This window comes from Gopherus evgoodei, chromosome 2 (assembly GCF_007399415.2).
Source record: "Gopherus evgoodei ecotype Sinaloan lineage chromosome 2, rGopEvg1_v1.p, whole genome shotgun sequence".
In the NCBI taxonomy this organism is placed as follows: Eukaryota; Metazoa; Chordata; order Testudines; family Testudinidae; genus Gopherus; species Gopherus evgoodei.
Genome location: NC_044323.1, coordinates 17,319,221 through 17,346,769, shown reverse-complemented (window position 1 = coordinate 17,346,769; position 27,549 = coordinate 17,319,221). Strand labels below are relative to the sequence as shown.

The following is a 27,549-nucleotide window of genomic DNA, read 5'->3' as shown; positions in this document are numbered from 1 at the left end:
TTACGCAACTTCAGCTATGTAAACAGCGTAGCTGAAGTTGACGTACTTATATCTACTTACTGCGGGGTCCACCCTCGACTCCCTTTGCCCTTCTTGCTCAGGTGGAGTACAGGAGTCGATGAGAGAGCGACTGGCTGCTGATACATCGATCACCACATGTCGAACCCCTGGTAAGAGTAGACAAGCTCTTACACTTTTTTGCCAATAGGGATGTCCAGAGAAGGATTTATGCAGTGTTGTGGCCAAGTCAGTGCCAGGATAGTAGAGAGACAACATGGACTAAATACAAGATAGAACAAATTGTTTAGCTTAAGTAGTTACTACATATTTCAAGGGACCATTCAAGTGAAGTGATCCATTAACACCTCTCCAGTCATTGGGAGGAAAGCAGCTGGGGGGGTGAGGGTGGGGTGTTGTTTGTGGGTTATAGAATGTTGTAATAAACCATAAATCCATGGTCTCTAGTCAGTTCCTGATTTGTAGTGTCTAGCAAAATTATGAACTTAGGCTCCCAGGCTCGTCTTTTGAAAATATTATGCAGGCTTCCTTTGAGGATGAGTACAGATAGGTCAGATATAGAGTAATTGCTTTGTGAAAAGGAAGGATTTGCACATTGGCAGGGCAGTGTGGGGAAGCCCTGCAGCTCCTGCCGATACAGCGCAGTCTTTAGGACATCGATTCAGAATTCTTTACAATCTCTACATTAAATAAAACAAAACCTGCAAGCTGTGGAGACACAAGTAAGCAGAAAAATACCATGTTATCATTATCATTTCTGGATGTTGGTGACCAGATTTTCAGACAGGCCTCTACACTTGTGCATAAGCAGTCTGCATTTGCACAGAGAAACCAGGTAGTTGCCTACCTCACCAGTTTGTTTGTGCATAGCCTGTTTGTGTCCAGGGATGTAGATTGGGTAATGAAGCAACCTTATTGCAAGGTTGAAGTTTGAAAATTTGGTCCTAAGAGACCCTTTATAACAGACAGTGATTCAGGCTGATAGTTCCTTTCTGTGAGAATTCCCTGGCAGATGAGCTCAAAATCTTGTGTTACCTTTTCTTCCCTTTGTACCAGATTCAGGTATAAAAGGATAGAGTTCCTTTTGACTGCCAAAGATGCAGTGAGCTTTTTCTGCCATTTGAATGTTTAAAAGGGCTTGAAATACTTACCAGATAGCTGCTAGAAAACTACTAGTCAGTAGACTATAGCTACTTGCCAGAAGCTGATAAGAAAGTTGAGAGCTGTTGAGGGTGCATCCCTTATGGGTTCAGGGAAGCTGCTAGAAAGTGTGAGAAGGGATAATCTGAAAACAGCCTATGATAGGATTTTTAGAAATGCCCAGCATTGGAGTTACTACTTCCACGACTTCACTGGCAGCAGAATTAGGCCAACACTTAATCACTTTTGAAATTCCACCTTGAATGCTCTATTGAAGAGTTTGTTTACTTATTTAGAGACAGCAAGAGCATGTCCTGTATGGGGAGAATCATGTCCTGTATCTGTCCCTGCGGGGCCCTATATTTTATGTAATTCTCGACTTGTCTGATAAGTTCTTTTGGAGCTTGTCATCGTCTTGCTGAGGTCCACAGCACCATTACAATTGGAATTTCAGTCTGTTTGCAGAGTAGGGGCAGAACCAGACCTGTCAGAGACTGGGAGCAGGGGAATGCCCTGCTTTCTGAAGTTCCTTCCATTTTCTTTTTTGCCTCCCCAGCAAAAGGTGGCTCAACCAGATCCCCTGGCTGCAGAGCTTTTCTGAGGAAAATTACAAAATTTATTTCAGATTTTCAGGCTAATAATTTAGTTCATTACACTAGATTAATGTCCCAGGGCTGCATTTTACTTTTTGGGAGCTTCCCCTGAACTCCCCTTACCCTTTTGAGGTTTTTCCAGCATCTATAGGGATACCTATAGCTTTCATCAAATGTGGTCACAGCATACTGTCCAGAGGGAAAACCCTAAGGAGCTACATAAGAATTACAGGAACAATTGTATCTGGTTCCCAGTCTCAGCAACCCATGCAGAGGCCATCATGTGAATTCAGTCATCAGTCATGCTCATCTGGTGATGGATTGCAGCCTGCTCCTCATCCTATTTTTAGCTTCAGAGAACCAGGGAGAAGCAGAGCAGGGCCCTGTCTGAGGCATCTAAAGGAGGTTTGACTTCAGAGCATTCCCATTTTACTATCTTCAGACAATTCTTTGTTTTGCAGATGAATCACAGCCTTCTTTTCTCAACTTCAATCATTTTCATTTGATGTTACAATGTGCTCCCTGCGGACTCTCTCCAGGATCGTGGTATCAGTAATGCTGGATTTAGGGAAGAAGGAAATTTGCTTATCTTTTTCTAGACAATTTTTCTGATAAGGGATCTGCACAAAGAGAAAGCTGAAGCAAATACACTGAGTGATATGGTTCCTGGAGTATCTTGGATTCAGGACAAATACACGCATATGGTAGCAAGGAAGTCAGTCATTGTCTGGGGTGAGGATAAATATTATCAAGTACAAGGTTTCATCATAGAAGATGAAGATGGCCACAATGGAAAGCAAGTAGTATCAGAAACAAAAATCCAATTCTTATTGGAGCCTGTTATGAATTCTGAACCCATTCACAGGCATGCTTCTGTGATCTAAAGTGTATATGATACCTGGAATTACTGGATAGATATCTCCTCTGCCTCTTACCCAATCTTATCTATTTTCAGAGATCTAGCTCCAGTTGTATATTCTCTGCCCTTTTTTTTGCAGTTTTCCTGATTCTTTTCATGGAAGATTCCAGGAAGAGAGAATACAGCATCCACCAGCTAGAACACAGTGATTAATTGAGGTCTCAGAGCACTGTTCCTTCCATAGATAACAAAGTCCAGTCCTTAGGAGCACTGACAGTCTCAGGGCAGAGTAGTCATGTCTCCTATACAATATCGAGATCTGCATGACTGCCACATAGCCGTCAATACATAACTTCACCAAATTTTGTATATTGGTCCTTCAGTCTTAGTGAATGCCATTTCCTTAGTTTTGGCAGAAGCCTTTTCCATGCTTACTGCCCAGTGGAAGATGGAGGATATAATATATGCAATACCTCATTTTAGATATCCATATTAAAAGGATTGCCCTGCTTCTAACCCTGAAGGCACACTGCTATAAAAATCCCATTGTAATAGTTCTGTGGTCCTTGGAATGAAGAATAGAAAAATTATCTGTGATTACATGGAAAATTATTTTCTTAGTGTGACGAGGTCCCCAGATCTGGCCCATCTTGCACACAAAGGGATCATACAGAATAGAGATGGCTATGGACATCCAAAGATTTGGATTTGTTGTTGTTAAGTGCAATTTACCATGCTTTGTAGTAGGAGAAACCCTTATGTTTTTCCTGAAAATATAGTTAACAAACCTACTATTTAGGAAGGTAGATTTACATAAAAACAGCCATATTGGGTCAGACCAATGGTCCCATCTATCCCAACATCCTGTCATCTGACAGTGGCCAATGCTAGCAGCTTCAGAGGGAACAAACAGGACAGGCAATCTTGAGTTATCCATTCCATCATCCAGTCCTAGCTCCTGGCAATCAGAGGCTAGGGACACCCAAAGCATGGGGTAGCATCCCTGACCATCTTGGCTAATAGCCATTGATGGATCTATCCTCCATGAACATATCTAGAACAGTGTTATAGTTTTGGCCTTCACTACATTCCCTCGCAACGAGTTCCACAGGTTGATTGTGCATTGTGTGAAGAAATATTTCCTTTTTATTTTAAGCCTGCTGCCAGTTAATTTCATCTGAGGGTGGGGGGAAGGAGACAGGTTATATTGTGTTAGGTGTAGTAAATAATATTTCTTTATTCATTTTCTCCACACCAGTCATGATATTATATAGCCTTCTATCATATCGCCCCTTAGTCTCTTTTCCAAGCTGAAAAATCCCAGTCTTTTTAATCACTCTTCATACAGAAGCTTTTCCATACCCTTAATCACCATTTTTCCAGTTCTTATGTATCTTTTTTGAAATGGCGTGACTAGAACTGAAATTGAATTATCCTGGCTGTAGAAGTTATCTCAGCGGTAGGGAACTTAAGGGAACAGGGTTTTCCCCTGGTGCCAGCGTCTGACAAATCTGGTTCTCTCCCCAACCTGCACGCAGGCTAACGTACACATTGTAATGGATCTGCTGTTCTTATTACTCAAAGAAAAAAAATATTCAAGTAAGCACAGATCATTTTTCCTATTTTACCATCCTGAAAAGAGGGTCAATTATACTTTCTCCTTACTAGCAACCAAAGAGGCAGTGGGAGGAGTTTCTCTCTTACTGCTCTGACAGAGGGTAGGAGGCAGTCTGCACTCTTCTCCTTCTTTGCTGCTGGAAAATAACAGCTTTACATTTCCCATTCTTTCTTTCTTGTCTTCCACTCCCACTTTTCACACCTTTGTTCTGCTTCTTGTAATTTTTCTTAGAGGCAGAATGAAAAGGATCGGTTCCACTCTTGCTCGGTATACAAGTGAGATCTCCATTGAAACTTGGAAATTGCTGCTGAGTATGCTATGAGCAGCTGCTAATGCAGGGAATAGACCTACGCCAAGTAGCAGAGGATTGAACCTCTGCCTTATATGTTTCTAAGCAGTATTAAAGTGAAACATACAAGAACTTTTCATTAGTCTTATTGCTGGTTGAGCTCTATATGTAACAGCAGTAAAACTGGTTATAGTCTTGTAAATTTTAGTGTGCTGTGGCAGTCATTGACAGCTTTCCACTTGCTATGTACGGTCTTTCTTCAGTCCTTGTGGTTTACTTATTATTTACAAGGCGCCATACGTGTTCATGGCACTCTATGGTAATATAGGAATTAAAGGTGCAATCAGAGGTTTTTGCGTTTTGTGATGTCAGTTACAATATGTGTATGTGTATTTATATCTATATCATCTGTATAAAATGTCTCAACAATGGTTTTTTTCCTTAAACATGCATGTTGTGGTTAAAATTTGCATAGTGTTATTAATATGTTTATGTCCTGTGTATTCTGTGGTGCTGACTTAATTTGAAGAATTTTCCTTCTGTTGCTTGGCAGTTTCCAGCATTCTCTAATCAGTGTTTTCAAACAGAAACCAAGGCCAGGCAAAAGCTCTAGTGTGTGTATTAAAGGGGAAAAAAGTGAAGCCATGGAGGCATATGAGAGTACTGCATAAAATGACTGTAAATGTTTGTTATCCTCAGAGTTCTGCTGAATGGTGCAAACATTTGAAAAAGAGCTCTTCCAGACAACCTGTTACAGGTTTAGCCAATAGAAATGTACAATAATGGGCATGCTATTGCCATCTTTGAATATGTGGTGGTGTTTTTTTTTTCAGTATAGTACTATTAAGCTGTCTGAAAGTTCTTATAAGTTTCACTTTGATACTGCTAAAAAAGAAAAAAGAGCTGCTGCTTGGATGAGGTGTGGTGGTCCAGTCCCTGCCTTAGTAGCTGCTTACAGCATATTGAGCAGCAGTAGCTCAGTAAATAACTTCCAAGTGTCTCATTAGTTTCACTGGTGCCCTCAACTGTACAGAAAACAGGAGTATATCAGCAAGAAGTATACACATACTTTCTGTATAAATTGTGAAGTACAAATCAATTTTTAATTAGATTTTGTTGAACTCTTTACAAAAAGAGCACCATTTCACTGCTGTGTTTCAACTGCTCTGAAAAGACAATGAAATCCAAAAAACGAAATCTTAGTATTGTTTATAATATTTATGATTCCCTTGCGCTTCCAAAGCACATGGTAGGGGCAGGAGAACAAAACTAAGTCAAAATTAAGGTCCTTCTTCTGTACATGCTTAACTTGACGCATGCAAGTGGTCCTAATGAGAGTGTTAGTGTTCATAGGTTCAGGAGCTAAATTATAAGGAAAAAAAGGAATAAAATATCAAGAAGTCAGGCAAAGTTATGTGATTGTGATCCTCCTACATGGAGGGCCCGTGGTTATAAAGACAAGATACATGTCTGAAAAATAAATTGATGGTTTCATGTCTTTGTTCTTTTTCTTTTTTTCTTTTAGTGGGATAGAATGTGCTGAAAAGGCTGTCCAGGAGGAGCCAGGTCACAGTACCATTTAGGGCCCCCGCAGTAGTTTGAAGTAATCTGGATCAGTTTGACTAGAAACTTTTAAATTTTTACTGAAACTTGCAACTTGAAGAAAAAAACCTCTCACTTTGAAAGACTAGCTTTTGTTGGTTGGTTGGTTTGGTTTGGTTTTTTTAATGTTCAAATCTATGCGAAGTGCTGTGCATAACATCATTAATTATCTTCCGAAACCCCTCAAAAAATTTCCATTTTGGTTTTGTTATGTCCTTGACATCTGTTTCCCAGGGTGAATGGTTTCTCTCCCGAATCATGTCAGATCTTTTTTGGAGTCACTGCTTGTCTCTCTCAGGTGAGAATATAACCATTTTAAAGAAATATAACTTAGAATAATTACAATACATTTGTATACTTCTGTATTCTGATTCTTGTTTTCCTTATCTTTCTACATGTACCATGACTTTTCTTCTTTGGTGTACCACTACCTGAGCAGCATTACTCTAAATACTGAATTGGATATCACACATGAGGATCCACAGAATCATTTAACACTTAGCATAAAAGGGGAATGATTTATATGGCATTCAGCAGTAAAGAGATACTGTAGTATGCAGCGAGCAGCATGTAGGAATTATGTGCCTTTACTTTTAAATTATTTGCAACTTTTTATTTTGGGGATTTTTTGTTTTGCTTGTTATCCATGCACTAAGCAGGAAAACTTTGCAGAATAACTGATCGCTATGATTATACCTATTCTTCTGTGTACTAACACTTTACTGGAGGTGCCACATCTAAAATTTGAGACAAGCTAGGCTAGAGCCCTGGTAAGATGTATGCACTTGCTTAACTGAGCACTGTGAGCATTCCAATTGAAATCAGTGTGTGAACAGGTGCATTCACCTTTACAGGTTGATGCCCTATAGTTTTAAATTGCTGCTGTTGCTGCTGCTGTAAGGAAAAATGTTAATTTTCTGTTGCGTATGAATGATTGTCCAGGTTTACCTGGCATGTCAGGCAGAATAGAACATAATCTGTTAGAGGCAACAGGCACTTCTGATTGTCTTCATGTGTTGTTAAATTTGGTCTCTTGGTTTTAATTCTGTTTTACTTTTTGTTAGTGTCATTTTCCCTAACAGACATTAGTACTTCAGATTTTCAAGGATAAGTTCATTTGAAGAATATTGAAGCTGGGATATTTTTTAAGGCTGCGAGTGTCTTGATCATTACAATTATATACAATGCCTAGGAATTAGGTAGCCATTGCTTTGGATAACGAACAGATTTTTGGTTGTTATTCAATAATGGCATTCCCTAGGTTGGAGAACATTAATGCAAGTAAAGTCCATAAAGCAGTCCTTTTTTATTATAAGAGGGTTTTTTTCGAGTAGCCAGTTTTGTTAGGTAATGGTTGAAGCTAAATAAACAGGCTGTCTTGAATTAATCTACAAAACTTGATATTGGCATTTTAGTTCTATAGTTGTTACTTGCTTCCCCCCCCCATACGTTATTTTCAGGTTAGCAAAAGTGAAGAACATCTCTAAAGTTTCTTCTCAGTGTATGGGTTAAGGAATTGTCCTTAGGTGTTTTTTTGTAAACTTTCATACTAATGCTTTATTTAAAAATGGTGCAAAGTAGAACATTAGTCAAATTGCTAAACAGTATTTTACAAGCTATAATAATGCTCTTCAAGCAAAAGAAGTGTTGTTGCATACATCTAAAAGGTTTATTTTTAACTTCCTATTAGATTTCATCTGAAGACCGAAGTGTGCTGTGGGCTTTGATTACTTTTTATGGAGGGGATTGCCAGCTGAGCCTCAATAATAAGTGTACTCATTTGATTGTGCCTGAGCCAAAGGGGGTAAGAGTTTATTACATGTACAATCTTTCCTGGTGGTGTTCTCATTTGCTTCTGAATAACCAAACAATTTTCACCATTCCTGAAGTTCTTTCGAGTCTCAAATTGCTTGCTGGATTTGAACAGCTGAACTGATCATGTTAATGCATTGCAGCTAATTGGCTTATATTTATTTTCCCTAAAGCTTTGAGTTTGATTAATTCAAAAGGTATCTCAGCTTCAGTTTATATATTTCTAATCTGATTTGTAGCTGCATAAAAACTTTAGACAGCAAATAGTTATTTGATAAATAACTGGTTTTACAGTTGCCTTCCTAGTTACTCATATACACTAGTCCCGGGGTCGGCAACCTTTCAGAAGTGGTACTCCGAGTCTTCATTTATTCACTCTAATTTAAGGTTTCGTGGGCCAGTAATACATTGTAATGTTTTTAGAAGGTCTCTTTCTATAAGTTTGTAATATATAACTAAACTATTGTTGTATGTAAAGTAAATAAGGTTTTTAAAATGTTTAAGAAGCTTAATTTAAAATTAAATTAAAATGCAGAGCCCTTCGGACTGGTGGCCAGGACCCAGGCAGTGTGAGTGCCACTGAAAATCAGCTCACGTGCCGAAGGTGGCACATGTGCCATAGGTTGCCTACCCCTGCACTAGTTAGTAGTGCATGTGCATTAGTATATGTCTTTTAAAATTACTTAGTGGCATTCCTGAAGAAAAATTACAAGGCTAGAGTAGAAATACTGTAAAACCACATATTGACTTTATAATCTTATTACTAGACTATCGCTGAAAAAAGATTTGCAGTGCCTTCCATTTTGTTGACATTTTAGGGGTGTATGTGTTCGGGGAGAAGAATCCAAAAGGCAACCCTAAATAACAAAATTCCCAAAGGATTTTCCTCTTGGAGGAAGATGAAGGGTTATTTTGTCCGACTAATTACTGCATCATATTTTGATGAAAAATACTGAGCATTTACACAGAATTTTAATATTCAGAGCTCTTCACAAACCCTAGCTAACCTTCAGATTAAGTAAGTGGTACTGCCTTTATATGGGTGGGGAAACTGAATAATAGGCTAAAGGCTTTACCAGAGATGGCACATGGAGAAACCACCAAAACCAAGTCTTATAGTGTCCTATTAGTAATGCTCTAATTATGGCAGTTCCAGTATAAGTACTTATTTCAGGTACTTACTTTTCTGGGAAAAAAAGTCCTAATGTGTTTATTCTCAAACCACAATTAAATATTTAAAAAAAATAAAAATAAAAACCCAAACCACAAAAAATTTTACTTAGACATTTCGAGCTATCTTATCAGTGGATACAGCAAGGTTGTCTTTGGTTTTTGTTATATGCTTTGGTAACTTAGGCACTGATTCTGCAAGTACTTTAACAAATGCTTGACGTTATGTATGTGAGTAGTCTATAAAAAAATTGTGAAGTTAAGCATGTGTCTGAAGGCATGCTGAATTGAGGGTCTAAAATGTATGCTTTAAACTTGTTGTGTAGATCTTTGTCAAGTTTGGAAATTTTTGATTGAGAAATAATTCTTTTATACATGTGTCAGGGTTCCCTCCCCACTCTGAACTCTAGGGTACAGATGTGGGAACCCGCATGAAAGACCCCCTAAGCTTATTTCTACCAGCTTAGGTTAAAAACTTCCCCAAGGTACAAATTCTTCCTTGTCCTTGGACAGTGTTGCAGCCACCACCAAGTGAGTTAGACAAAGATTCAGGAAAAGGACCACTTGGAGTTCCTGAGGGGTAGCCGTGTTAGTCTGGATCTGTAAAAGCAGCAAAGAATTCTGTGGCACCTTATAGACTAACAGACGTTTTGGAGCATGAGCTTTCGTGGGTGAATACCCACTTCTTCAGATGCATGTGGTGGAAATTTCCAGGGGCAGGTATATATATGCTAGCAAGCAAGCTAGAGATAACGAGGTCAGTTCAATCAGGGAGAATGAGGCCCTGTTCTAGCAAGAAACTTGGAGTTCCTGTTTCCCCAAAATATCCCTCCAAGCCTCTTTACCTCCTTTCCTGGGGAGGCTTGAGAATAATATACCAACCAAATAGGTAAACAAGGTGATTACAGACCAGATCCATGGGTTTTTAGGACACTAAAAATCCAATCAGATTCTTAAAAACAGAACTTTATTATAAAGAAAAAAAAATAAGAAGCACCTCTGTAAAATCAGGATGGAAGGTAATTTTGCAGGGTAGTAAGATTTAAAACACAGAGGATACCCCTCTAGGCAAAACTTCAAAGTTACAAAAAACAGGACTAAACCTCCCTCTTAGCATAGGGAAAATTCACAAGCTAAAACGAAAGATACATTTCCTTGCTATTACTTACTATTTCTGTAATTTTAGATGTCTTATTCAGTAGGAGCTGGATTACTTGCTTGGTCCCTCTCTTTGTCTCAGAGAGAACAAAAAAGAGCAACCCCCTCCACCCCCCGCATTTGAAAGTATCTTCTCTCCCCATTGGTCATAGAATATCAGGGTTGGAAGGGACCTGAAGAGGTCATCTAGTCCAACCCCCTGCTCAAAGTAGGACCAATTCCCAACTAAATCATCCCAGCCAGGGCTTTGTCAAGCCTGACCTTAAACCTCTCTAAGGAAGGAGAGTCCTCCACCTCCCTAGGTAACCCATTCCAGTGCTTCATCACCCTCCTAGTGAAAAAGCTTTCCTAATATCCAACCTAAACCTCCCCTACTGCAACTTGAGACCATTACTCCTTGTTCTGACGTCAGGTACCACTGAGAACAGTCTAGATCCATCCTCTTTGCAGCCCCCTTTCAGGTAGTTGAAAGCAGCTATCAACTCCCCCCTCATTCTTCTCTTCTGCAGACTAAACAGTCCCAATTCCCTGAGCCTCTCCTCATAAGTCATGTGCTCCAGCCCCCTAATCATTTTTGTTGCCCTCCGCTAGACTCTTTCCAATTTTTCCATATCCTTCTTGTAGTGTGGGGCCCAAAACTGGACACAGTACTCCAGATGAGGCCTCACCAGTGTCGAATAGAGAAGAATGATCACGTCCCTCGATCTGCTGGCAATGCCCCTACTTATACAGCCTAAAATGCCATTAGCCTTCTTGGCAACACGGGCACACTGTTGACTCATATCCAGCTTCTTATCCACTGTAACCCCTAAGTCCTTTTCTGTAGAACTGCTTCTTAGCCATTCGGTTCCTGGTCTATAAGAGTGAATGGGATTCTTCCGTCCTAAGTGCAGGACTCTGCACTTGTCCTTGTTGAACCTCATCAGATTTCTTTTGGCCCAATTCCCTAATTTGTCTAAGTCCCTCTGTATCCTATCCCTACCCTCCAACATATCTACCACTCCTCCCAGTTTAGTGTCATCTGCAAACTTGCTGAGGGTGTAGTCCATGCCTTCCTCCAGATCATTGTTCATACACAGGACATTCCCTGCTGACTGGTATTTCTTGTGGGCTTCCTGTGGGCTGTGCTGTATGTTGCGGGATTGAAGCCCTAAATTATAAGCTTTTTTGGGCAGAAACACTATGTTTTATGTTTTGAGCTCGATGCATATTTATGATGTTAGAGAAAACACATTAGCATTTCATATTATTTAACTGTCATTTTTGTGGATTTATATGCACCGTACTTTACATCTTCTCTCTAAACTTTCAGACATATTATTTAATTTTACATAATACTGAAGGAAAAAGACTGTATAAGATGCCTACCCTGAGTCCTCTTTATCATAATACAATAGAGTACTTCTGTGGAGTAATTTGCTTTGACAATAGCCATGATATCAATAAAGATTTACAAGTCATTATGATTAAATAGGGTGAGATAAAATGAGATGTCTAATACTTGCCAATGAGAAAAGAAAATAGGAGCACATGTCTGTGAATATTTCATGCAACCTGGTTTTATTATATGTGAATGCGAGTTTTGCTTTCCAGAAATAATGCTGGATGACCATTAGCTGAAATTGCGTTTCTCAAAATATAGTTCAAGGAACATTGTCAATTTGATTTTTTTTTAAATTGACTAAAAATCCCAGCTTCTGATAGAATGCCTTTTAAATATTACATCCTAAAAGGTTTTTTAAATTTAAATTAAAGAAATTAATAGGGAGTTTTTCTGCTTGATGAAGTCTGTAAGGGCGTTTCAAGAAAAGGAGATAACTGGTTATAGCACTGCTCCTGCAAACATGCATGTGGGTAATTCATACTTTTCCGAAAGGGGAAAGAGTGATATTGACTGTGTACAGATTGTTTTTACTTTGTGTATTTGAGAGCAAACTGGAAAAAACAATAATACATTTTCCCGTTTGTAACAATAGAAGGTACAAAAATTCAGGCATTTTTTTCAAGTTGATGGTGGTCTTTTCAGTTCTGTTTTCAGCTTTTAGTAAATTGCATGGAGTGTGAGAGAGAGTCATTGAGTTTTCAAGTATCAGAGGGGTAGCCGTGTTAGTCTGGATCTGTAAAAGCAGCAAACAGTCCAGTGGCACCTTATAGACTAACAGACATTTTGGATCATGAGCTTTCGTGAGTGAATACCCACTTTTCAGTCTTTTTGGACTTTGCTCCCATAAATCATCAATATTATAACTTTAACAAAATTATAAATATTGGGCCACTTTCTCATTTATACCCTTAAACTGGGTGTAAATTAAATTTAGGCCCATGTTAGGTCTCCTGTACGCTATCAGAGTGTAGTAAAAGGGGCATTACTGTAAGTAAGGCCAATTTATATTTCTGCACTTACATGCTATTTTTAAAAGTGTGTCTGTGTATCTATCTATATATAAAATTAACTTTTATCATTTTAACTAACACCATTCTCATACCTCCCCCATTCCTCTGTCTGTTCTGTTATGCCTGTCTGTGCTATAGCATGTGTTTGTTTTGAACTTGAAGCTTATTGGAGCAAGTATCTGCAAACTCAAGCTCAAGCTCTGTGGGATGTACCTCTCTACCATAGCTATGTAGGGCAGCAACCTGGAGTTCCTTACACACCTTCACATGACATTACGTTTTGGTCCAGTCTTCTACTACAGATACAGCTGTAGGGACAACAGTATCACAGTCAGTCATCACTTCTGCATCCTTGCACCCACCTCTTGTTTGACTACTGCTTGCTAATCTCCGAGGTGTGGAATACACATAGGGCCGATGACTCAAAGGAGAAATTGAGGCTACTTACTTGTAACTGAAGGTTCTTCAGGATGTATGGTCCCTATCTGTATTCCACTACCTGCCCTCTGATCCCTCTGCTGAGGATCATAACTGGATTTGCAATAGGAGAAGGAACTGGGGACGACTGGTCTGCACTCCACCTTAAATCCTTGGTTCAGAGCATGAGTAGAGCAACTGGATATGTGTGGATCAATGGACACTGCTTACTAAAAGTCTCCAGACTCAGGCGCATGGTGCACATGCGTCCCCATGTGTGGAACACAGATAGGGACTACACATCTCAAAGAACCTCCAGTTACAGGTAACTAACCTCCTTTTCTGAAGGCCTTCTCAGATCCAAGCCAGTTGGTCTCGCTTATAATTGGTGTGTGGTATTTGAAAGCTTTGATGACTGAGTTGTCTGAAGACTCAGATCATTGTCTTTTGAAATTTAGAGTTTTCCCTTTGGATCTGCTCCTTCAGGGACCATCACTTCTAAAAACAGAGATTATCGTTCAGGTCCATTGAAATCTCAGTTCTGGGTAGGTGGCTCAGGGACTATTAATTATTCCAGTAGGTTTTGGGAAACGTCTTACAGGGCTCTATACCATTGATCTCTGTGTGGTCAGCACCTCCTGGTCAGTCTTAGTCAGACTGTTCTATTTTTTGTGTTTACTGCATGCTGTGAAGTTCTGGCCTTACAGCCTTCTCCATAGGTTTCCATGGCTAAGGAACTTTCAATTAAATACTTAAAAGAACAGACGGAGAATAACTGTGGATCTTCTTTCCCAGCCAAATCTAAATATAGACTGGGCTTTTGGCTACAGTCACTTATTCACCTTCCCAGATCTCTCTTGTTTCTGTACTTAAGAAAAATCAAGTTCCTTATGCTTACTTAGGGAAGTATAATTCCTACCCAAAATTGACATGCTGCTGAGAGCAACAGGAGAGAGTGCTATGTATCGATCACTCGTAATCTGTGGTGTTTGCACTTCCTACAGGGATGGGCACAAGTACTGAGTAAAAATCTCCAAACTTTTTAATTGAATTGTGCTTTTATACATAATGCGCAAAACTCTGTCAGGCACTCCACAGAAACACAGAAAAAAGGCATTTCTATGCCTTTATGGTCCCTGTAAAGATAACACAACAAAAGGGAGACAAAGAAAAAGGTGGTAGGTAGAGGTTGTGGGGATAAGGCTTACAACTATAATATGAGTTTGATTTAGAGGGTTCCACATTTACCTTTATTTTGGGTTTGTAGAGATCTTCCTGTTTCTACGTGGTGGGGGAGGGAAATTTTAAAATGAGGTGGCAGTTAGTGGGGAAAGAGGGAAATAGAGACCAAGGAAGAAGTAGAAAGTTGGGACAGGGAGAAGGAGACCAAAGGGATGGAGAGAGAAGTTGATGAAGGAAATAGGACTGTAGGCATTGCCATACTGGATCAGACCAGTAGTGCATCTGGACTAGCATTTTTTTTGTGATAGTGGCCAGAACAAAGTATTTCAGAGGAAGGGGTAAGAAACTCCATAGTGGACAGTTCTGGATTAACTGATTTATACAAGCAGTATCTTCCAAATCCTTCTTAAGGTTAATTTAGGTCCTGGGCATGAGAGTTTATACCCTTTCTGGTATTATCTGTACAATCCTTTTTTGAATCATATTGAACGCTTGGCCTCTGATATGTTGTGAGGGTGAGGCCTACAGATTGTTCTCTTATCAGTTTTAAATATATGACATTCAATTTAATTGAACATCCTCTTATTCTTGTATTATGAAACAGAATGGAAATAGAGAGAGCATGATGGAGACAAGAATGGTGGGCAGGGAGGTTGAGATTTGCTTCAGGAGTAGAATAACTTGGGGGACTGGGATAGGTTGGGACGCTATTTATGTTACAGTAGCACCCAGAGACCCTGGATGTGCTGGGAGCTATACAAGGTATTATCCCAAAATGTCTACAGACTAATTAATTAAAGGCAAGAGGCAGCAGGTTTGTGGTTTGGGTGAGGCAGGGATAATAGAAACAACAATGCATCGTTATGTAGACAAATCATGTGCACAATTTGGAACATAAAGCTGTTCATCTGTAACGTGACCATAGATCTGTTTGTAAAAATCTGATGTCAGGAAGCTGGCGTGGGTGTGAAAGTCTGCTGTTGCTGGTGGAGGAAAAGGAGCTATAGCTTTTAGGCCCGCCCAGAATGTCTCCTGCTGGTCCTGAGTCCCAACATGAGCAATGTAAGAGGTGAAGCTGCTAAGTTAATATTTTAACAATGGCTCCCTTATAGATTTGGGTGGGAATGGACCAGGACCATGACTTTTATGACCAGGACTATAACTCAACCAGGCAATCTACCAATGTGCAAAACAAGCAATAGAAATGTGTAACAGACTATTGAAATGCGAGGCGCCTGTATTTTGTTATGCGTTGTGTCATTATAGATTATAATGGATTTTTAACTATACATTCAGTTTTAAAGGAAGCTTTCTCACTGTGTGAATTAAATACATCGTTTTTTAAAAAGAGAGCTGGAAAAATCAGATACCCTCATTTGCCGTCGTAAGGACTCTTCATTTGGACTGTAAACAGGATTTGACCTCTGGACCTTCAGATCCCTAGCACAGATCTCTAATTCTTGAGTTATCCTCAGATTTGTCACATTGGGTTTGTAAGGCAGTATGACTGAGACTTGGGCCTCAGAACCTACGTCCTGTTCTGAGTTCTGTCTGAAGTGACCTTCTACAAATCCACAGTTAACTTATTTGTAAAATCAGTGTTGTTGGGGAGGGCTACTAAGGTAGGAGTACAGGCCTAAGAGAGAGAAATATAAATGAGTAGAAGAGGTGAGTTTTGAATTTGTGGTCGTGACTACCAGCCTGGTGCACGTTTCTGTAGCCTAAGGTATGTGTGTCTGTGCCAGTTGGCAAACATGCTGTGCATTAGGCAGGCTAATTCTGCTGAGGTGTGGAACTATGGCTATTAGCCTGAATGGGCAGTGATGGTGTTCCTAGCCTCTGTTTGCCAGAAGCTAGGAATGGACGACTGTGGATGGATCACTTGATGATTGCCTATTCTGTTCATTCCCTCTGAAGCACCTGGCATTAGCCACTGTCAGAAGACAGGATATTGGGCTAGATAGACCCAGGGCCGGCTCCAGGCCACAGCGTGCCAAGCACGTGCTTGGGGCAGCACACCGCCGGGGGCGCTCTGCAGGTTGCTGGGAGGGTGGCAGGGGGCTCCGGTGGGCCTCCCGCAGGCGTGCCTGCGGAGGGTCCGCTGGTCCCGCGGCTCTGGTGGAGCATCCACAGGCACGCCTGTGGGAGGTCCACCGGAGCCGCGGGACTGGCGAGCAGCAGAGCGCCCCCCGCGGTGTGCCGCTGTGCTTGGGGCGGTGAAATTGCTAGAGCCAGCCCTGGATGGACTTTTTGGTCTGATCCAGTATGGCTGGTCTTACGTTCTTATGTTCTAATGACCAGCAAAATCTGGTACACTTGAAAATGACCTATCCCCCAGATAGAGCTGTTCTGGCTTCTGCTGGTGAAAGGGGAGATTTGAGAGGCTGAGGATAATATAATAGTACACTTATTAGCATATTGTAAAATGTAATTTAAGTGCTTTAAGCAATAGGATGTACCCACCACTTTCCTTGGAAAGCTATTTCACTGTCCAGATTTCATTTTGAGGAATGTGTCTGTCTCTCTCCTTTAGTTTCATCGATGTACTTCTTTTAGAGATCCTTCAAATACCCAGGATCTTATGTCCTCTTAGTCCTCAGGACTAATTCAGCAAAATCAGAACCATGGATTGAATATTTGGTGCTAGATTTTTCGAAAAGTGGCATCCATTTTGTGGTTATAATTTTGTGGCCACTATTAGTTGAGGTACAAATTAAGTGCTTGAATATCTGAATGACTTACATTTCTCCTGGAGTTATTTGTACCTGAGAGAGTTATTTGCGCAGTGAGATCCCATGAGGTTTGGAATGAAAATCATGTACTCTGTGTCCAATTTGTTTTTTGTACTTTGAGTCTTAAGTGAGAATGATCACAAAGGAAAAGAGTGCCTAAATTCCATTAATTAGCCTGCTGTTGCTTAAGCCTCCCATGGAACAGGTCAAAGTGTGTCCATTGCAGCATCTTTGTTTTAGAAAGATTGATAAGTATAATCGTGACAGTCTACACACCCCAGAGAATAAAGCAGACTAACTAATAGCAGCATTAAATCTGAATATGGCAACTTCCTGCACAAGTGTGACTGTCCTGCTGATTTGAACAGTTTTATTGGCCACAAACAATAGGATGGCTGTTGCTTAATTCTATGGTAGGAAGTGTGATGTAGTTTAGAGACTCCTTATGGATTTGTCCAAAGGCTTTTTTATTACACATTTGGTCTCTTAACAGTGTGGGCTTAGTTATTTTATAGGTTCACTGTGTTCTTAAAATACTTGCTAGTTTGTTTTCACATAGCAGCGCCACTTGCAGATATTGTCACATTGTTGTTTTGGAATTAGCTGGGTTAATTTGAAAAAAAAAATGATTCCGTCCACGTGACCAAACTAATTTTTTCGATTTAAAGGGCTCTTTAAATCGTTTTCTGTACTCCACCTTGGCAAGTGGAGTAGCGCTTACATCGAGGTTAAAGGTATTGTGGTTGCAATCCCAGGTTAAAGGTATTGTGGTTGCAATTCAACATTATTGGCCTCCGGAAGTTATCCCAGAATGCTCCCTTGTGACCGCTCTGGACAACACTCTCAACTCCGATGCACTAGCCAGATGGGCAGGAAAAGCCCCGGGAACTTTTGAATTTCATTTCCTGTTTGGTGACCATCAGCACAGTCCACCATCACAGGTGACCATGCAGAGTCCACCATCACAAGAGACCACGCAGTCCCGGATTCGCAGACGAACTCCAGCATGGTCCGAATGGGAGGTACTGGATCTTATCGCATGTTGGGGAGACAAGTCTGTTATGGCAGAACTACATTCCAAAAAAAGGAACGCAAATACGTATGCTAAACTCTCCAGGGCCATGATGGAAAGAGGCTACTCCAGGGACGCAGAGCAGTGTCATACAAAAATCGAGGAGCTCAGGCAAGCGTACCAAAAAGCCAGGGAGGCAAACAGGCGCTCTGGGTCACAGCCCCATACATTCCACTTCTACCGTGAGCTCCATGCAATTATGGGGAGTGATGCCACCAGGGCCGGTGCAACCATTTAGGCGGACTAGGTGGTTGCCTAGGGCGCCGAGATTTGGGGGCGCCAAAAAACGCCCCCAAATTTTTTTTTAAATGGTTGAGCAGCCGCTGCTGCTGGGACAGAGAGGGAGTCTGAGCTGCCGGCGGCAGCTGGCAGCCCAGGGTGTTCCCCGGGTCAGGGCACTGCCGCGGCAGCCCAGGGGTTCCCCCGGGTCAGAGCGCGGCAGCCCAAGGGGTCCCCCTGGTCAGGGCGCCGTTGCCGGCAGCCCAGGGCTTCCTCTGGGTCAGGGCGCCGCCGCAGCAGCTGGCAGCCCAGGGGTCCTCCCGGTCAGGCCGCTGCAGCCGGCCGCCCAGGGCTTCCTCTGGGTCAGCACGCCAGCAGGGCCGCCCAGAGAGAGGGGCAAGAGGGGCAATTTGCCCCAGGTCCTGCAGGGGCCCCCACGAGAGTTTTTCGAGGCCCCTGGAGCGGGGTCCTTCACTCGCTCCGGGAGCCCCGGAAAACTCTCATGGGGCCCGGGCCCCTGGAGATTCTGCTCCCGGTCCTCACTGGCGGGGGCTCTGGGGCGGAAGGACCCCCTGCCGGTGAATTACCGCTGAAGTGGGACCCGCTGCCAACATGCAGCCCAGTCTTCAGCGGTAATTCGGCGGCGGGGGGCCCTTCCGCTCTGGGACCCGTCGCCAAAGTGCTCCGGAGACCCGCGGCGGGGGCCCTCCGCCACAGAATTACCGCTGAAGACCCGGCTGCACTTCGGCAGCTGGTCCCGCTTCGGCGGCAATTCGGTGGTGGTGGGGCCCCGCAGCAGGTCTCCGGGGCACTTTGGCAGCGGGTCCCGGAGCGGAAGGGCCCGCCGCCACCGAATTACCGCCAAAGCGGGGGCCCCCCGCCACCGAAGACCCCAGGCCCGCGGAATCCTCTGGGCTGCCCTGGCGCGCCGCTGGCAACCCAGGGGGGTCCCCTGGGTCAGCACGCCACTGCCGGCAGCCGCCAGCCCAGGGTTCCACCGCGCAGTCCTGCTTGGAGAGGATGCGGAGCAGAAGTGAGCTGGGGTGGGGAGGTACCGCAGGGCTCCTCAGGCCAGGGGGTGGGGAGCTGCCACGGGGGTGGGCGGCACACTTCAGGGCGGGGGGCTGCTGCAGGGCTTGGGGGGAGGCGCAAGGTGGAAGTTTTGCCTAGGGCGTGAAACTTCCTTGCACCGGCCCTGGATGCCACCAGTACCCCACCACTGTCCATGGACACCTGCAAGAGGGGAATTGCACGGAGCAAGGAAGAAGAGTCATTGGAGGACGAAGAGGAGGACAGTGCACAGGTGGCAAGTGGGGAATCTGTCCCCCCCCCCCCCCCCAGCCAGGAACAACCTCCATTCTCGAGGTGTTTGTAACTTTCAGGTTCTACTATAGTACCTGGGTTTGCAAGACAATTTAGAAATACAAATAAACTAACAGGAACTAATGGAAGTCAAAAATGAAATTCCAGTAGGAGCAGGTTTCTATTTAAACACAAATCAAACAAGTCCATTTTCTAAGATGTTTTTGGCTCTTTACTTTAGTAATAGTGATTATAATACTTAGCTCTCTTACAATGCTTTTCATATGTGAAATCATTGGAAGGGGAATATCATTTCTCCCTATCACTTTCTGGGGTGCAATCCAGACTAGTGAGGGGGGAGGGATAGCTCAGTGGTTTGTGAGTTTAATCCTTGAGAAGGCTATTTAGGGCATAGGTCAACGGAAGATGGACCACCTGTGCCACATACCCATCGGCATAGGTAGTCCACCTATGTTGACCTAGCTCTCTCTCCACTGGGGTTAGATCGACTTAACTGTGCCACTCAGTGTGGATTTTTCACACCCCTCAGTGACATAGCTTGGTCAATCTAATATTTTAGTGTAACATAGGCCTCACTATGGTAAGAGAGGTTACTGGATGTTACCATCCAACAGATGGGTATATCTTCTGAATAGTTTGGATCCTTTGGTTCTCATCCTGAGTAATTTAGCACCACTTCTCAGCAAGAATGATCTTTGATTTAAAAACGTCACTGTCACAGTTATTGACAATATATTTTTAAAGCTAGTGGCATAACAAACTAATAACATTTTAGTTGTTATATTGCATCCATAAGTGAATGGATAATTATAGGAGTTGTAGTAGGCTGCATCTGAAAGCATAAAAGTTGGTTGCTTGAAAGCAGTTGCCTTACTTGAGTTAATCTGTCTGATTACTTTCTTGGTTCTTAGTTTGGGTTTTGTTAATGTGTAAAATTTGTAAATGTTCAGTTGTTGCTGTTTTACGGATTCCAGTGTAGTCATGTGCACTATGACACCAAGATAAAAGTTGATAGTGATGGTGTCAGCTAAGTGTATATGAAATCATATTCAGAGCTAATCTTTATTCATACCACTAGAAATAATTAAATCTTGTCTAATTATGTGTGGGAGGGGATATGTAATACATTTTATTTATAGTCTTTTCTTATGTCTCATCCACAGGAAAAATATGAATGCGCTTGTAAACGAGAGAGCATTAAAATTGTGACACCTGATTGGGTACTAGATTCTATATCTGATAAAGCTAAAAAAGAAGAGATATCCTATCATCCCCGTCTAATTATATATGAGGAGGGAGAGGAGGAGGAAGAAGACGACGCAGAAAATGAAGAACAAGATTCTCAAAATGAAGCTAGTACTGATGAAAAATTATCAAGCCCAGCATCATCTCGAGAAGGATCACCTTTGGGTGACCAGGCTTTTTCACCAAAACCTATTAGTGCTGATAAAACAAAAGGGGAATTGATGTTTGATGATTCCTCAGATTCCTCTCCTGAAAAGCAAGAAAGGAATTTGAACTGGACACCAGCTGAAGTCCCACAGACAGCTGCAGCAAAGCGCAGGTTGCCTCAAGGCAAGGACTCTGGGTTAATTAATTTGTGTGCCAATGTCCCACCAGTACCAGGCAATATTTTGCCTCCAGAAATCAGAGGTAATATAATGGCTTCCGTTCAAGGTACCCAAGGCTCTGAACGGCCAGAAATGATGACTACGTGGAGTCCAGCAGTACGGACATTAAGAAACATTACTAATAGTGCTGATATTCAGCAGATTAATAGACCATCAAATGTAGCACATGTAAGTGTTGGATTTTTAATTTACAGTATTGGGCTAACATTTTAAAGAAGTTTGTTTCCTTCTGAAATCCTCAAAATATGAGAAAGGGGGTAAATACTCCCAGACTATATAGAGATTAGACACAGCTAGATTAAATTTTGCCCCAGTAGTCAACCTATTCATTAGTATTTTAGCTTCACAAAAGAAAAAAAATTGTGAACTGGTGGAATATAGTGATATTACAAAAATCAAGACTTAATTCCAGCATTTGATATCAAGATTCATATTAGGCACTTTCATTGTTGGCAGGAGCACAAAGTGATTCACAGTCTTCAAGCTAGTTGCCCTGTTCATTAAACCAAACTTTGTGTCCTTCAGTACTTTTATTCAGTGCAATAAATTGCCCTGTTCTATACTCAGAAAATTTTGAAGTCGATGATTCTCTCAAACAGCTGCAATTTGATATCTATTGTGCATTTGCAGTGTTTGGTACTACTGAGTAACATTAAATTGCTATGCAGTATAGCCAAGGTCCTAACTTATGCATTCCATCTCCAGTGCAAGCCACATAGTTTTCGTGTAAAATAGTTATGGTTAATTTATTTCTTCTAGAAAGAATATGAAATAAGTGATCACGCATTGAAATAAAGACACTACTAGATTTCAGTGAATGCATGTTGAAAGAATTGGCGTAGGGAAAGGCAGGGTGCTGGTGAAGTTATTTGACTTTTCTAGACAGTGCATTTTATTCAGATAATTGTACTTGAATGTGCAACAGCTAGACCATGGGTAAAACTTCCAAAAGTGCCTAAGGGTATGTCTGCACTTCGGTGTAAGCCCAGGGTTAGTAGAACTCAAGTAAGCAGACCTGGGTTTGTTAACCTAGGGCCTGAGCGTCTATGCTAATTTGTAATCTTGATTCCAAAACTAGGGCTCCAGAGGCTATAGTTCATTATACAGGACTGAGTCCAATCATCTGTATCTCAGACTTCCTAGTTCCCTCCCAAAATGTGGCTGCTCTAGCCTTTTGCTCATGGTGCAGTGTGGGAAAACTTGACTGTCCACCCATCTTGACTATCCAGAGCACAAAGAAAGTCAGCCTATGGGATTGTGGGATACTTTTGGCAGTCTTCGGGAGTACAAGTCCAGTGGAGCTGCATCTAAACTACAAAGTGATGGGGCTTGAACCCTCCACCCCGGTGGGGTCCTGGGACCCTAGGTCTCACCTTTGGGTTAGCACAATTTATTTGTAGACAGATGTGTGCTTAGGCTTGAGCCTGAGTTTGAACCCTGGGCTTGCTTTGCAGTGTAGACATACCCCAAATGACACATGAGCACACATCCCATATTCAGAAATGACTGAGTCACTCAGGAACCTAAATCACATTGAAAGCTCCCGTGGGCCTAAGTCAATTTTGCAAATGGGACAAGGGCTCCTGGGTCACTTAGGCACTTTTGAGAGTTTTGCCCCACATCTTGAAATATGACCTTTGTTTGCTGTGTGTCCTGCAGAGCTTTTGGATTCTGTGCTTGGATGAGTTAGGAATCAGTGTACAGATCTCCTTGCATACTGAGATCCTTCCAAAGCAATCCTCTCTGTGTGTGCTTATTATTATTTAATGTTTATGTTATGGCCTCTAGAGGCCTCCATGAGGTCAGGACCCATTGGTGCGAAGTGTTGTACAAACATAGACCATGTAACAGTCACTGCCCCAAGGAGCTTACAGTTTAAAAGATATGACATAATAGGTGGATAAGAGAAACAAATGGGAAGGGACTGAGTAACAAATGTAATTTTTTTTATGTCTGATAAATCCTACCTCAATGGTTCTCAGTCTTTCCAGACTACCGTATCCCTGAAGCCCAAACCCCGCTACGTGGGGCTGAAGTCCAAGCTGTGCCATCTTGGGCTGAAGCGTGTAACTTAGCTTAGGGTGTGGGGCCACAGGCAGTTGCCCTGCTTGCCACCCCCTAATGCCAGCCTTGCACTTGCCACCCATTTAAACCTGTCCTACAACCCTCAGGGGGGTTGAAACCCCCCGAGGTTGAGAAACACTGATCTAGATGAGGAGTACTTGTGGCACCTTAGAGACTAACAAATTTATTTCAGCATAAGCTTTCGTGGGCTACAGCTCACTTCTTCGGATGCATAGAATGAAGAATTGAGCTGTAGCCCACGCAAACTTATGCTGAAATAAATTTGTTAGTCTCTAAGGTGCCACAAGTACTCCTGTTCTTTTTGTGGATACAGACTAACACGACTGCTACTCTGAAACCTGATCTAGATGAGTTGATGTACCCCCTGGAAGACCTCCGTGTCCCCCCAGGGGTACAGGTACCCCTGGTTGAGGACACTGTCCTACCTCATCTTTTCCTTTTAAGATGGGATCAGAAGGGGCCTAGGATGACTGACAGCCTTTCCATTGGTGGGCAGAGCAGTGCATACCACATAGCATTGCCTATGCAAAATGGAATGACCATGCTAAATTCTCAATTGTTTTTATTTGCAAATGTAAATTAGACCTTAGGGCAAGTTTTTGTGCACGCTTAACTATTGATTGCTTGAGTAAATAGAAACATGGGTGTGTAGATTACTAGGTGTCTCCTTGGCTTCCTGCCTGTGCCAATACCTGGCTTTCAATTGCACATGCATACACAACAATACATGTGCAAGCAAGTTTTTTTAATCATTTGGCCTTTGAAGACACTATGCAACTTTTAAAATATTTTTCCCTCCTTTTGTAGCAGTAGAACAACCAAAATATAACTAATGCAAATTTCACTTAAGCTTTCGTTTTAAGCTACACCTCTACCTCGATAGAACGCCGTCTGCGGGAGCCAAAAAATCTTAGCACGTTATAAGTGAAACCGCATTATATTGAACTTGCTTTGATCCACTGGAGTGCACAGCCCCACCCCTCTGGAGCACCTCTTTACCATGTTATATCCGAATTCATGTTATATCGGGTCGCATTATATCGGGGTGGACGTGTATTTGTCTGTCTGTCAAATTTTAGCTGATGTTGCTGATAGGTATTTCACAACTGTGCCCAGTTATGCAGCCCTTATACAAAGACTACCATTGATATTAATGGGGATCTCGTGTAAGATAGATTTTCTGTGATTTTCTCTTTGATTTGAAAGGGAAAATCTAATGCTGGCTGTGCTTTTAATTTCCCTTCCACTAGAATTCTTCTGTTCGCTCTTCCCCCTGCATTCTGTACAATCTCAGAGATTGTTTTAAAAGTGTTTATAGTAAAATTTAGTGTAGTAAAGGCTTTGTGCAGGAGGACATCTGAAAACGATTTGCCTCTAGAAGGAGGGATGGTTCTGTGCTTAAGACACCAAACTGGGGCTCAAGAGATTTAGATTCAGGCACAAGCATCCCATGCATCCGTGAAACAATTACTTAATTCCTCTATGTTTCAGTTTCCCATCTGTAAAATGGGGTAATTGTGGTTTTGTACATAACCGGGAACTTGGGAGGATAAAATTCATTAATTTAAGTCATTATCAGTTGATATGTTCAGAATCTACAAATGATGGGCCCACATAACCGTCTCTTTTGGACAGGTCTGCACAGCCTGCTGATCAGTCCTGACACCAAATAAAGTACCAGCCCTGAGTAGTGTGGCATCTCGTTTAACAAGGGATGTTTGCTTTTGGCTCATGGGTGCTGTGATGGTTGCTGGCCCTCATAAACTATCCTGCATTGACTAAGATGGCTGGTGTCATCACAGAAGGAATTTCTGTGTACTATTCTATGGGAAGACTGAAATCACTGAAACTCCAAAAGTGAAAATGTATTAAACAAAAATGAAAGTGGGCTTTTTGACCTTCCTTATTGGTTTTTTTTGGACACAATATCAGATTTTTTCAGATGCTAAAGAACTCTTTTTTTAATCAGTAAATTCAGATTTTATGTAGTGAAGTAGTTCAATAAACCAATTTTGATTGTTTTAGAATAACTTTTAGATTCCTCTCCTCTTCATGTTTTGAAAGACTTTAATGAAATTGGTAGATTAGTAGTTCATGGAGACTATAGTATCTTTCTGTGGCTTTTTGAAGTTGATTATTAATGTTAGAAAAATATCTGCTGTTTTAGTACACATTTTGGTATTATTGACAGTTTGCATAGTTTTTCTGTTATCTAGTACCTTTTTTTAAACAAAAATATATACGGTATCTGAGCTTTTGTGAAACAATCTTCCTTAATTGTGAACTGCAAAGTAAAAAATGAAAATGAAGCCCCAGAAGTTTGACTGTTGACATTAACATAGAAAGACTAAATTTAAAAAAAAAAACCCAAAACCTCATATTTTAGCAACATTTAGACTTTTTTGTAAAGGATATATCAGGTAGTTTCATGACATCACAACTTCCTTTGATTGCAATGCGACTACTAGTGTTTGTGCTATTACTGCATGATCCATTTTGGGATGCACACAAAAAATCTTGCCATATGACATGTAGATTTTTGGAGGGAAGAAGGTGACCTGTGCTGAATTCTCCTTCCTAAACAGCCTAGACAGTTGGGACTTTCTGCACAGATTTTTGGAGTTATTTCCACTTTCATGTTTTCTTTGGAGTTTAGCTATACCATTTATAGTGCAATTATTCCTTTAAATATGTTCTTTCCATTTTTGAATGCTATTGTAGTGATGATGTAATAACATATAAATGAAGGATTTTGTTTACTTTGAAAGGTATGTAAAACATAGACATATATTCATTCATTTTTTTAAAAGCGAAATATTTTTCAAATTTGTTATTTATATTTTTATATCTTAAAGGTCACAATATTAAACTTTGTTTTCTAGATCTTGCAATCCCTTTCAGCACCTACAAAAAGTTTAGAACAACAAGTAAATCATAGCCAGCAGGGACATACAAATGCTGTGTTGTTTAGCCAAGTCAAATTAACTCCAGAGACACATTTATTACAACAACAGCAGCATCAAACACAGCAGCAGCAGCAGCAGCAGCACCACCCTCTTTTACACCTTCAACCTCAACAACTTATGCAGTTGCAGCAACAGCAGCAGCAGCAACCACAGATTCCTCAACAACCTTTCCCACAGCAACAGTCTCATCAGTTTTCACAACAGCAACAGCAAGTTCATCAGCAACACCAGTTTGCACAGCAGCTACAGTTTCCACAGCAACAGCTACATCCTCAACAACAACTCCACCGTCCTCAGCAACAGCTGCAATTCCAACAGCAGCATGCCTTGCAACAGCAGTTGCATCAGTTACAACAACAACAGTTGCAGCAGCAACAATTACAGCAAATACAGCAGCAGAACCTTCAGCAGCAACAACTACAGCAGCAACAGCAGCAAATTCAGCAACAGCAGTTGCAGCAGCAGCATTTACAGCGATTACATCAGCAACATCAACAGCAGCAAATGCAAACTCAAGCGCCGCAACATTTGACTCAAACATCTCAGGCACTACAACATCAGGTGCCAGCCCAGCAACTACAACATCACCAGCAGCAACAGCAGCCACAGCTGCAGCAACAGCAGCTGTTTGGACATGATCCAGCCATAGAGAGTTAGTAATGATTGATTTATAATCCTGAAAGTGATGGCCAATCATATGAAATGTTTGTTGGGTTAAAATTTGTTCTTGATCAAAAATATACTATACACACATAATAACTAGGACTATCCAGTACTCGATGGAAGGTGAAAGCATTGAGATCTTTCTATTTTCTGGTTTGTGTTTTTCGCCACTACCATCTAAATGTATATATTCTGTTAGTCCATGTGTACTGTAAATATAAAAGCAAAACACAACTTTATTTTTGAGAGGCAGGGAGGGAAATTTTAAAAGAGAGAGAGGTTGGGGAAGAATATTCCAAAGGCTGGGGAAACTAGATGGGTCATGAGAGATATTGATATTCTATTACCATTCACATCCAGATTCCTGTTTCAGCACCTGCCCATCCTGGTATCATCTGGAAAGTTTTTCCATCAGACTGGTGGTGGTTTATATGAAATGAATAGCATATAATTCTTAGTTGACCTAGTTTTCATTTCACATTGGGGGGAAAAACACTTCTTGAGCTGTATTGTAGAGAAGCAGGACTTCAGAAAGAAAAAAAATTCAAATTTCATTTATTCCATAGCTGATAGTGGGAAATTTTAATATAACAAATGTGGTCTGAA

General features: G+C 41.5%; 1 protein-coding gene across 1 annotated transcript in view; it reads left to right on the top strand.

Moving 5' to 3' along the window:
- The window catches only part of PAXIP1 (PAX interacting protein 1), a 110,734-nt gene that overhangs the window by 14,051 nt on the left and 69,134 nt on the right, over positions 1 to 27,549 (top strand). The window contains exons 4-7 of the mRNA XM_030550082.1: positions 6,354 to 6,417; positions 7,810 to 7,923; positions 20,762 to 21,397; positions 26,197 to 26,932. Of these exons, the coding sequence (XP_030405942.1) occupies positions 6,354 to 6,417; positions 7,810 to 7,923; positions 20,762 to 21,397; positions 26,197 to 26,932 (1,550 nt within the window). The remainder of the gene's footprint in view (positions 1 to 6,353; positions 6,418 to 7,809; positions 7,924 to 20,761; positions 21,398 to 26,196; positions 26,933 to 27,549) is intronic.